General features: G+C 39.6%; 1 protein-coding gene across 2 annotated transcripts in view; it reads left to right on the top strand.

The window, feature by feature from the left end:
* Positions 1-12,782, top strand: part of LOC134354985 (phospholipid phosphatase-related protein type 4-like) — an 89,612-nt gene that overhangs the window by 43,525 nt on the left and 33,305 nt on the right. For both annotated transcript variants that reach the window (XM_063064580.1, XM_063064581.1), the window contains one exon: positions 6,215-6,400. In XM_063064580.1, the coding sequence (XP_062920650.1) occupies positions 6,215-6,400 (186 nt within the window). The remainder of the gene's footprint in view (positions 1-6,214; positions 6,401-12,782) is intronic.

Genomic DNA, 12,782 nt, shown 5'->3' with positions numbered 1-12,782 from the left:
GCTAAGGGAACTGATCAGTCAATCAAAATTCTTTCCAGGTGGGCTGAGGGATTTCATCCTCAGTTCAGCCGCCTTCAGGATGACAGTTTCTTTCCTCCCACAGATGCTGCAGATCCGCTATGTTCATTAAGCACTCGGTTTGTTGCTCTAGCTTGCAAAAATAGTTAGGTTGTAAAATAGTGTCATACAACAGCATTGTAGGTTAGCACTTAGTGTAATGTTATTACAGTACCAGTGACCCAGGTTCAATTCTTCCACTGCCTCTAAGCTGTTTGTACGTTCTCCCCCATGACCATGTAGGTTTCCTCCGGGTGCTCTGGTTTCCTCCCATATTCCAACGACATACAATAGAGTCTTTTAAGAGACTTTTGGATAGGTACATGGAGGGCTATGGGTAAACCTAGTAATTTCTAAGGTAGGGACATGTTCGGCACAACTTTGTGGGCAGAAGGGCCTGTATTGTGCTGTAGGTTTTCTATATATGTTTCTATAGGTTAATAGGGACCATTTACACTAATCCAATAATAATTTTATTCTATTCTTCTCACATTCCCATCAACACAATGCTGGTCTCTTACAAAAACTGTTAAACTTTAAATCATAAAAATAAATGAAATGAGTAAACTAATATATGTTTGTATTCGTACAAATGGCCTTATGAAGAGCAGTGGAATGCTGTAAAAGGATGTAGGGATTGAAAGGGAAAGTGAATTCAAATCAGAGATTGAACTTGATTCTGAAAAATGACATTGCACGCTCAAGAGAATGGATGGGCTATTCTGCTTTTCTTTCTTATATCCTTAAACAAACTGGGAGTTGAGTTAAGCTCCTACAAGCAGGCTTTGGCATTGCATTCTATGTTGTTTGCAGATCTGCAATTTGAGAATGACCAGTGCCTATTAAACAAAAGCACCAATTGTGATACACCAAAATTGCCAGCCCTTAGTTGACCCCCCAAGTCCTCCTCTCAAACATTTGAGAGTCGGTGCCTAAACTCGTAACGATGTCCCATATGCTAGTCAGGCAACAACCTGGCATATCTATACTTGTAAGATGGTATCTAATGGACAGAATGCCAGGTTCCTTCATCAAAATCCTTGGCGACCTCTTGGCTCACTGGCAGAGCAGACTGACCCGCGGTGGTAGCATAGTAGGATACAGGGAGGAACAAATAAGAATGTCTACTCTTGACATCAGTGACAACTCTTGTCTACCCTTGACAACATTTAATCAGGTATTTTATCTAGAGTGAAACTGAAGCCAATGGCCATCAGCAGGGAAGCAGTCAAGTTGTTGAAGTTATAACTTGAAGAAAGAAAATGGTTGCGGTTGATGAAGTCAATCATTCTAGCCCCAGGACATCACTGTAAGAGTACCGTAAGGTAGTGCCTTAAGCCCAAACCTCTTTAGTTGCTTTATCAACAACATTCCTTCCATCACAACGTGAGGAATGGGGATGTCGGCTGATGGTTACTCAATGTTCAATTCTATTTGCAATTCCTTGATAAATGATACACCTAACTTTAACGTTCATTGACATCGCCATTTCTTCATACACAACCATCAATCACCCTGGCAGGGGCTGTCAATTATTTTTATGCCACGGATCAATACCATCAAGCAAGGGGTTTGTGGACCCAAGGGTGGGAACGCATGGACCAGATACTCAGATGAACCAGCTGTATAAAAGAAGGTCAGAGCCTGGACATGCTTTAGTGAGTAACTCACCTCGTGACGTCACAAGGCCTTTCCACATAAGTCGGCAATGTGATGGATGATCTAGCTCTTTCAAACTCTCCATTCTTCATTCATGATTTATTCACCAACAACTTTCAAGAAGCTTCACTCCACCGTGGACAATGTAGTCTGCTTGAATGTCACCCAATCTACCAGTTTACACTTCTATTCTCTCCACTGTTAGTCCACCAGGGCTGCAGTGTGTGATATTTACAAAATGCAGTGCAGTTGCTTACCCAGGATGTCCTGCCAGCATCTCCCAACTCCAGCCTCTATGACCAAGAAAGCCATAGGCAGGAGGTACATGGGAGCACCATCACCTACAAGTTCCTCTCCAAGTCACATATTATAACAACTAGGAAATATATTGCTGACCCTTCTTTATCACTGGGCCTAAAGCCTGAAACTTATTACCCAACCGCATTGCGGGGGAACCACTAAATACAAGGATTGAAGTTGCTTAAGAAGGCCACTTACCACCCCTTTGTCAAGGCTGACTTAGGAAATGTAATAAAAGCCAGGCTTGCTAATGATGCCCAAATCCAAAAAATAAATTAAAAATAGCTCTCCTCTTGAAAAAAACTTATCCTTTTGGATTCCTCACCATGACACTGCAGAACCTTTCCCCTGAACTCCAAGATTGCTCCAGTCTACACCCCAACACTATCCCTGAAACGTTTTCATCCCATGAAGCATAGCAAGTAATGTGCTGTCCTCCACTTGTGGGGTACTGTTTCTGTGCTGATTTTAATTACCCCACACCAAAGCTGTCCCCTTCTCCTTTAACATAGTTCTTAAACCCACCATTTGTCTGCCTAACTGAGGTCTCTTTCTGTAGATCAGTTTTAAATATCGTTTGTTAGCATGCCTTGTGTAAGTTTAGTACATTTGAATCCAGCATCCTGGAACAAACTGTTGGAGATTGATTTTACTTATCTGCACTGTATACATTTCTAATTACTTCTCGTAATGTTTACAATGTAAGTACATGCTGATATTTATCTATGTGCATTCTACTCCATATTTATCCTTTAACATCTAACCTTATTAGCTTTTTAATGTATACTGTATATAATTCTTTTCATATATAATTCTTTATAATTATTAAATGTTGTTTTGTTTTGTTGCATGTCACGCCCTGACTAGCATACCACAACAAAATCCGAACAGAGTGGATTCCAGTTAATTGGGACAGCTGCTTATTTGGGACAAATAAACAACAAAAACTAATCGACAAAATTGACAGGATTTCATTTGTTTATTTAGGCCACCATGTCACTGATAGTTGGCAATAAATAAGCAGTAAGAGAATTCAAACTCTTGCTCACTGCGGTTTCCAAGTACTCAAGTTTAGAGATGCCAGAAATGACCAGGAGTAAAAATGAAACAATTTCACTACTTCAATACATTAGGAACTATGAAGAATTTGAAATATGGATAATCATCTTGAGTTTTACAATGAACATAAAGATTTGGAGGATGGAATTGTTGATAGCGTTGTACGAAGGCAGTCCATTATCTGTATTAGGTGTCTGTGCAATTTTGTTCTTTTACAGTCAATCAAAAGAAAATGGCAGCATATGTTTGTCAAGAACTGTTACAAATCAATACACAGTTTTATAGTGCTGTAGTATTTTTGTAGTGTTGTTATTTGTTCTGTATTACATTTGAATACTGTACGTATTTGAAAAATGATCTAGTGCCTTCCCAGCATGTATGATGAATAAATTCTTCTTAGGCTTCCAGCCGGGTACAAATATCAATTATAACCAATGTTTCGATGACCAACTCTGCCATCTTCATCAGGGACTGTGCATATTTAGTTGCTTAGTTTTTTTTCATACCTTTTTAACTATTTCCATGAAACTTTTGCTAATTGGGGTAGCTGCCTAATTGGGCCAAAATGTGTCCTGATGTGTCTCAGTTAACTGGAATCCACTGTACATTTAAAGGTATATGCTGAATAAATTTGCCCTTGATCATTGATTTGAATTTTTTTTCACCAAACAGACCTGCAATATTTTCTGATTGGGTGAATTTTCTTCGCAGAGCACAAGTATTACTGATGTTGACAAGTACATTCTAATTATATGATATACCCACACTTTTCAAGCTAAATCAATCACTTCCTTGGACCTGTACAGCCAAATGCCATTACTCAGTATGGGAGCTGCAAATCTATAACTGAAAATGCCTTTTACCCTTACAGAGTAAGCATGGGTGGTCAGCACTGCATTCAATCTTTCTTGACAGTATTATTGACTTGGTGTCCTCACTGCAGAAGTAAATATGCCTTTCAATTGGCTGCTGTCCTCAGTTTTGTCTTTATTATCTGCAGGCTACGGTTTGACTATCAGAGTGAACAAGGTCCATTTTGCTGCTGGCTGAACAGGAGAAAGAAAACTGATCAGTTCTGATAGAATTCTGCATAGCTGTTATGAGAAGGAGCAAAATACATTTCTAAATGACTTGGTGATTCATATCCTTTGATTTTCTCACTGTATCCAGCATAACAGACTACATTGTCAACTCTGTGAGGGAAAAATACATCATCATAATTCCCAAAATTCCTGTGGGTCTTTGCCTTAATTTCATTGTGGATAACAGGAGAGGAACTTCAATGTTGAACAACAAAGCTAACATACTCTGCATTGACTGATAGCCATTGAAGATAATTTGAGAGTTGGTTGTCTTTTTTATGTCTCAAGTTCAGATAAATAAATAAATGGAAAAAGACAGAAATATTCAGGTTGGTATTTCAGGTCAATAATCTCCCAACAAAAGTGGTAAAAAATTAAAGACAGAGTATTCATAAGGGGTAGGGAAAGGCCTTTTTTGATCCATCTAGAAAAATGCAAAACTATGTACGGATTCATCCCATAATATTTAGAATGTGTTCATGTACCTCTCCCAGAGTCAGTAAGTTCCTGAATAACCCCCAGGATTATGGTGGAGAAAGATTAAAAATGCAAAGATAATGGTGAAAAAGGGAAGAAGCATATAAAAAGTAAGTTTTAATGGCTGTGAAATCCCTGAACATTGTAATAACTGGAAGTAGGAGCAACATGCCTTTGTGTCTTGAAAAACCTGAGAGAGAAGAAAAATAACTTTGTGTTTCTCACTTAGGATTCATTAACTTGTCTCCAAAATACAAGGAGTAAAACTGATAGAAACACATTCTTTGAAGGCTAATAATTTGCTTATAACACCTTGTCTGGGCATTTGGCAATATGAAAAAATATGTGACTCTCTTCCTCTGAGGGAAATTAAAATCACCAGGTTGAAATTAGCTTCCCTGCTTATGGTGTTAATGAAATACGGAGGTGGTCATGATGCTGACAAAGAAAAAGACTTCATTACGGATGCAATTGTTCTGTTGTTCCATAAATTAGTTTAGTATTGCTGCTGGTGACTGATGTGGAGCTTCCCTGACAACTCCTGTTGTTAGCTTGTTAGATTTGTTTTCAATGGAAAACTACTGAAAAACCTTGAAACATTAATATTGCATATTTTATTCTCTTTTACTGGATTTTGAAATTTTCAAACCTAGGATGCTTAAAAAAGTCTCAAACTAACTAATAAAAATATTTGGCATAGAATTTTTTAAATCAGTCTACAAAGCACTCTTTTAATGCTAGATCAGTAATTGCGTTTAGTTTCAGATTCACAGAATTAATGCACACGTTAGCCAATCAGCCCATCCTATTGATTATTTACTAACTGCTTAGACAGATCTATCCTTACTTTTGATGCATTCTGTGCTTTACTTTCGAATACTTCAGCAGCTTAACTGCGTCAGTGACTCAACATGTGCCCTGTAAAATGTTCCACCTTCCATAATCCTGAGAGTCGAAAAAAATTCTTCAAACTTCTCCATCAAAAAGGTCTCAACATTTTAATAATTATGACTTCCCTCTGCTAGATTTATTTAAGAAAATCTATGCTTCTTTTCCATAATGTAACTATTTTACTGACAATGACATAGCTTGTTTAGCATGATCATTGCTGGTAAAACAAAAATCAAAAGGTTGACTCCTACAATGGATCACTAAAGTTATAAGGAGTTTGACAAAATAAATGATACTAGTCTGTGGTTTCGAATTGCAGCATTCTTGTTTTGTTTTTGATGCTTCCTCCATATATTTGATAATTATATTTCTTAAAGTGTATCACAATCATTCAAATATATTAGTACATTTCAATATACAGAGTAGTCTATCATATTCTGAGATCATCTTAAGTTATTATTATAAGATACAACTTAGTATTTATACACTATGTCTTGGCACATTATGATATATTTATTAAATCCTTTATCCCTGATGGGTCCTGATGGTGGTAAATAACTGAATGTTAATACACGTAACAAATGAAAGGTAAATTATTTAGTTTGTAGTGTTTCAATAGCTTTATTTTGTTTTCCAGAGTAAGTTGCTTGCTTATATACTTGGTACCTTTTCTCACTTCCTTTCCTCAGCTGCCGATACTGGCCTCCTCAATTGTCAGTCTATATTTCCTGGAGCTCACAGATGTCTTCAAACCCGTTCGCTCAGGCTTCAACTGCCATGACAGGACACTCAGCATGCCGTATATTGAACCCTCTCAGGAAATCATCCCCTTTCTCATGTTGCTTAGCTTGGCATTTGCTGGACCTGCAGCCATGGTTCGTATGATATGAGTTCTTAAGAAATGCATTTTTCATTTTGAACATGATATTTAATATAAGATAAATTTATAGAGCTCTTCCCAACTCCCTTTCTATTTAATTGTTCATTAAGATAGTCTTTGAGATTGCTTTCAATTCCCTGTTATTCTGTCAGGTTGACCTTTGGTTTTGCTGGATGTGAGGCAGTGATTTCAGGCATGAGCATTCCAAAGGTTAATTTTTAATCAAAATAATGTTAAATGATTAGTAGAAGCATTATTTTTCCGTGCCTTCTTCTGATGCGGGTGTTAATGTGGGCTTGTACAAGATGTATGCTGGTTACATAAATAGATCCTGTTGGTGGGCTGCTGGCATAGCATTATATTTTTCATGGCATCGGATGTGCAATTACATCTGATTCTTCCAGTAACAGCTATACATATCCACTTGTACAAGAATTCATTGTTGGCCTGGATACACTATTATGTTTTATAACTCCAAAACATAAAACTAATTGAAATAAAACACGGAGCTGGGAGATGTGTGTGCTTAGTTTTGTTTTTACTTTAAGTGAGGGGAGCACTTCTGATTTGGTGGCATGATGACGTATGCCATTCGCATACTTCTACATATAACCTGTAATGAATTATGTAAACAAAGAATGCCTAATCAAACAATATACTGTATTTACAATATTACTCAAATATTACCGAAATATTAAATAACACAAAAACGATTCATACAGTGTCTTTGTCGTTGCAGGATTACAGAGAACTGTTTTTTCATAAAACCATAAGATTTAGGAACAGAATCAGGTCATTCAGCCCATTGGGTCTGCTCTACCATTGAACCATAGCTGATTTATTATCCCTCTCAATCCCAATCTCCTGCCTCCTCCCCATAACCATTGACGTCCTTACTAATCAAGAAACTATCAACCTCCACTTTAAGTATACCCATTGACTTGACCTCCACAGCCATCTGTGGTAATGAATTCTACAGATTCATCACCCTTCAGCTAAAGAAATTCCTCTTCATCTCTGTTTAAAGCAGGGGTCCCTAACCTGGGGTTCATGGACCCCTTGGTTAATGTTAGAGATCCATGGCATAACTCTTGGTCTGAAGGAACATCCATCTATCCTGAGGCTATGCACTCTGGCTCTAGACTCCCCCTCTATAGGAGACATCCTCTCCCCATCCACTCTATCTAGGGTCTTTTAATGTTCAGTACGTTTCAATAAGATCCCTCCCTCATTCTTCAAAACTCCGTTAAGTGCAGGCCCAGGGTCATCTAATGCTCCTGACACATAAGCTTTTTTTTCCCCCGGAATCATTCTTGTGAACCTCCTCTGGAACCTCTCTAAAGCCAACATATCCTTTCTTAGATAAAGGGCCCCAAACTGCTTACAGTAAGTGCAGTCTGACTAGTGCCTTATAAAGCCTCATCATTAAATCCTGAGATGTGCAATTTTACCTCATTCTTCCAGAAATGGCTTTCCATATCTTCTTATATAACAATTCCTTGTTGTGCTGGATACACAATTCTTAGGTAACAGAATTACTGATGACTAGTTTTCCACATTCGTTTTTTTGAGTCTAGAGCTTTGACTTCCTGACACATTTAATACTGACCCATATTTTACAATTTCTTTATTGGTGCAAAAGGCTATTAGGATCTACATTTGATTGTCCTTTTATCTTCACTGAAGAATTAATGATCACTGTTGAGATTTTCTCTTATGAGTCTGGCATGCTTCATTGTTGGTTTTACATTGGGTCCATTAGCTCAGATACTCCAGGTTAGCAGGGGCGGTTTTCCCAGCAACCAAACTACATATTGAGGGAAGTAATGCATTCACTTCAGATCTAAAAATCACCAGCTAATGCCTGGTTGTCAGGTTTGGAAAAGTTACAAGCAGAGAAGAGCTCATTTTAGTCAGTTCCTACATTGTGCTTGAATCCACATCTTAAAAGAATGTCTGCCTTCGAAGAAGATGAAAATACCTGATAAATTGGGATTGTTTTTTCATTTCACATATTAGCTGGGGAAACCATTACTCAATTAGAGAGACAATCGAAACCGAAGACTGTAGCGGTCTGATTTATGTCCAGTTTCTCCCCCTGAAATCTCATCGAGAAATCACAGAATAGAACTAGACTTGGTCAGATTCCTGAAGCATCTGGTGATCTTGAGTTCTCTGTCTTGGAGACCAACATCAGTACATCTTTCAAAAGTCCTTGAAAACTGTCAGGCCCTGATAATGGACCTGGTAGGGCATTGAAAACCTGAGTCAACCAGCTGGCTGGAATGTTCAAAGACATCTTCAATCTCTCACTGATGCAGTCAGAGATTTCCACCTGTTTCAAAAGGGCAACAATCATAGCAATACCCAAGAAATGCAGGTGAGCTGACTCAAAAAGACTATTCCCAGTGGCACTCACACCTACTGTGACAAAGTGATTTGAGAGGCTGGTCATGGCTAGAATCAAATCCTGCCCAAGCATGGTCGTGGACCCGCTGGAGTCTGCCTATTGCCACAACGAGTCTACAGTGGACTCAAACTCACTGGCTCTCAACTCAGCTTTGAGTCACCTGAACAATAGCAATACTTATGTCAGGCTGCTGTTATTGACTACCGCTCAGTGTTCCACACAATCATACACTTGATACTAATCAACAAGCTCCAAAAGCTGTACCTCTGTATCTCACTCTGCAACTGATCCTTGACTTCCTCACTGGGAGACCACAGTCCATAGAAATTGGAAATAACATCACCTCCTCACTGACAATCAAGGATGCAAGCATCACCCACTGCTCTACTCTCCTCACCCACCACTCTATGACTAGGCACAGCTCAAATGTCATCTATAAACGAAGATGAGACAATTGTTGTTGGCAGAGTTTCAGATGGAGCTGGCAGAGGTGTACAGGAGCGAGATAGATCAACTAGATGAGTGTTTATCACAACACCAACCTTGCACTCAATATCAGTAATACCAAGGAATTGACCATGGACGGAGAAGTCGAGGGAACACACACCAGTCCTGATCGAGGGATCAGAAATGGAAAGGGTGAGCAGTTTCAAGTTCCTGGGTGTCAACATCTCTGAGGATCTATCCTGGGTTCAAAATAATGATGGAATTCCAAAGAAGGCACAGCAGTGGCTATATTTCATTAAGAGTTTGAGGAGATTTGGTATGTTACCAAAGACTTCTGCAAGTTTCTGCGGGTGTACCATGGAGAAGTTGAACAGAGGGGCCACTGCGCAGGATCGGAAAAGCAGCAGAAAGCTATAAACTCAGCCAGCTCCATCATGGACACGAGCCTCCCCAGCACTGACGAGACCTTCAAAGCGTGATGCCTCAAAAAAGCAGCATCCATCATTAAAGACCCCCATCACCCAGGACATGCCCTCTTCTCACGGCTACCATCAAGGAGGAGATGCAGAAGCCTGAAAACACACACTCAGTGTTTCAGGAACAGTTTCTTCCCCTCTGCCATCAGATTTCTGAATGCACACTGAACCTTTGGACACTACCTCAGTTTTTGCACTACTTATTTAATTTTTTAATGTATTTCATATTGTCATTTATAGGTTTTTATTATTATGTATTGCAATGTACTGGTGCTGCAAAATGACAAACTTCATGACACATGCCAGTGATATTAAATCTGATTCTAATTCAAGGAATTTTCTCCTGTCTAGTCATAAAGTGGACCAAGGGGATTTACCACTTTATAGCTTCTTGCCAATTCCAGAATTCCCAGAGACCTTGTAGAAGGTGGGATCTTAGCTTGGCTATTTTAAGTTGGGACTCCGCACTGTAGGAAAGTTCCTTGGATGAGCTGAATTTGAGCTACTTAATGTCATTATTTTGAAAACCCAGGGAATGAAGGACAGTGGGGATCTGGCATTATACACCAGTCATTGAAAGTGGGCATGCAGGTACAGCAGACGGTGAAAAAGGCGAATGCGAATGGTATGCTGGCACTCATAGCAAGAGGATTCGAGTACAGGAGCAGGGAGGTACTACTGCAGTTGTACAAGGCCTTGGTGAGACCACACCTGGATTATTGTGTGCAGTTTTGGTCCCCTAATCTGAGGAAAGACATTCTTGCCATAGAAGGAGTACAAAGAAGGTTCACCAGATTGATTCCTGGGATGGCAGGACTTTCATATGATGAAAGACTGGATCAACTAGGCTTATACTTGCTGAAATTTAGAAGATTGAGGGGGGATCTTACTGAAACGTATAAAATCCTAAAGGGATTGGACAGGCTAGATGCAGCAAGATTGTTTCCGATGTTGGGGAAGTCCAGAACAAGGGGTCACAGTTTGAGGATAAAGGGGAAGGCTTTTAGGACCGAGATGAGGAAAAACTTCTTCACACAGAGAGCGGTGAATCTGTGGAATTCTCTGCCACAGGAAACAGTTGAGGCCAGTTCATTGGCTATATTTAAGAGGGAGTTAGATGTGGCCCTTGTGGCTAAAGGGATCAGTGGGTATGGGGAGAAGGCAGGTACAGGGTTCTGAGTTGGATGATCAGCCATGATCATACTGAATGGCGGTGCAGGCTCGAAGGGCCGAATGGCCTACTCCTGCACCTATTTTCTATGTTTCTATGTTTAAGAGGAGATGAGATGCGGGGCAAATAGACCGTGATCATATCGAATGTCAGGGCAAACTTATAAATGGCCTGCTCCTGATAAAACTTTCTTATGTTCTTATGCTCCTAAATAAGGTGAGGAGGTTAATACTGGGGACTGCAAGTTTGGTATTATAGGTCCAAATGAAAATATCTTTTTTCAGAAAAACATAACTGGAAATTCTACCATGTATGTTTTGGGCATTGTTGATCATGTATGGAACGTTTGTATCTATAGCTGATTTGATCAGAAAGTCAATAAAATGATCAGCAACTCAGTATACATATGGGACTCTTGTGAAAATTGTACTTTGGCTTTCAGTATGCACAAGGAGACTTTCGGGCACATAGCAGTGACATCAGTTAGTCTGCAGCGTATAGCTGTGATACTGGCAATGTGTGGGTCCTGAACAGAGGAAAGATCGGATTTCTAGAGCTATGGATCCAGACTTAGATTTATTTATCATATGTATGTTGATACATGCAGTGAAATGTGTCATTTGCATTAACAACCAACACACTCAAGGATGTGCTGCAGGAAGCCTGCAAGTATCACCACTCCTCTACTAACATAGCATGCCCACAAGGCTTGGCAGAACAACACAGAATACAACAAAATAGAAAATACACAGCAACAAATCAACAATAGCGAAACAAGGACAGTTTCTTCCTCCCTCCCTTTGACCCACCCACATACATACATAGCCCTCTAACCCCAGGACAGGCTCACTTCTTCAGCCTCCAGCCTCCCATTGATTTGTGGACTCACTGACATGAGGCCCTGACTTCCCCAGCAGACTCACAGAGGTTCATACCCCTAGGCTCTGGCCATCGAGTCTCGACCTCTGGATTTCCGATCGACCTTCAGGCTTCGATCCGGACTCCTGATCGACCTTTGAGCTTTGATCTTCAGTATCAACACAGGACTCACAGACGATGCTAAATGAGGATCAGAACTCCAGGCCTTGAATGCCAAACTCACCAATGACTGGACTCTGAAAACCAAGTATTGAATTCCCGTCTCACCTAAGATGGAACATGAAATATTAGCCCAACGCCCAACCACTCCCTCACCACTTGCCTTTGAACACAGAGCAGAGGCTTAGGTTCCAACCTGTCCTCTAATTCCCCAGCATTTCTGTTCCTAAGCCCTAACCTGACCCCTAGCTCCCCAATCTGCCCTCAAAACCATGCATCCAAACCTAATAAAGGTCTAAAGGTAAGAAGAGAATCTGTGAGACACAGTGAGAAGAGAATCAGGGAGAGGTTGATGGGCATATGAAAGAGAACCAAGCAATCAACATAGAAAGATACTAAACAGAAAGAAAAACTCTATCAAAGATTTTAACAAATCCAATTCACAGAAGTTATGCTTATGGACTGCGTCTTAATATATCAAGTGCCAAAGAGATCTGATTACAATGATGGATTTTGAGAATTCAAAATTCTCCACGCTCTTTACATCAGATACAGAACTGAGCACTTGATGCAGTCCATTGAATTTAATTTAGTGGAAATTAAGGTTGTTTACATGGTCACAGACTGAATTATATTGGGTTGGAATGGAAATTAAATTCACAGCTTGGAAGAGTAATATTTCACTTCCCAGCAAAATCACTGTAGACAAAGTTACTGCAGGCTGTTAGAACTCATTTAAAATGGTTGCTTCTTTACATATGAAAATGAAGTGAAGCTTTTTAGATATGTTTGAATGCTAAGGGTTTTGATAGCTTTAATGGTTGATAATGTAAGC

The sequence above is a fragment of the Mobula hypostoma genome, chromosome 12 (assembly GCF_963921235.1).
Source record: "Mobula hypostoma chromosome 12, sMobHyp1.1, whole genome shotgun sequence".
Taxonomy (NCBI): Eukaryota; Metazoa; Chordata; class Chondrichthyes; order Myliobatiformes; family Myliobatidae; genus Mobula; species Mobula hypostoma.
The sequence above is the reverse complement of the archived record's forward strand: the minus strand, read 5'-3'. Positions and strand labels throughout refer to the sequence as shown.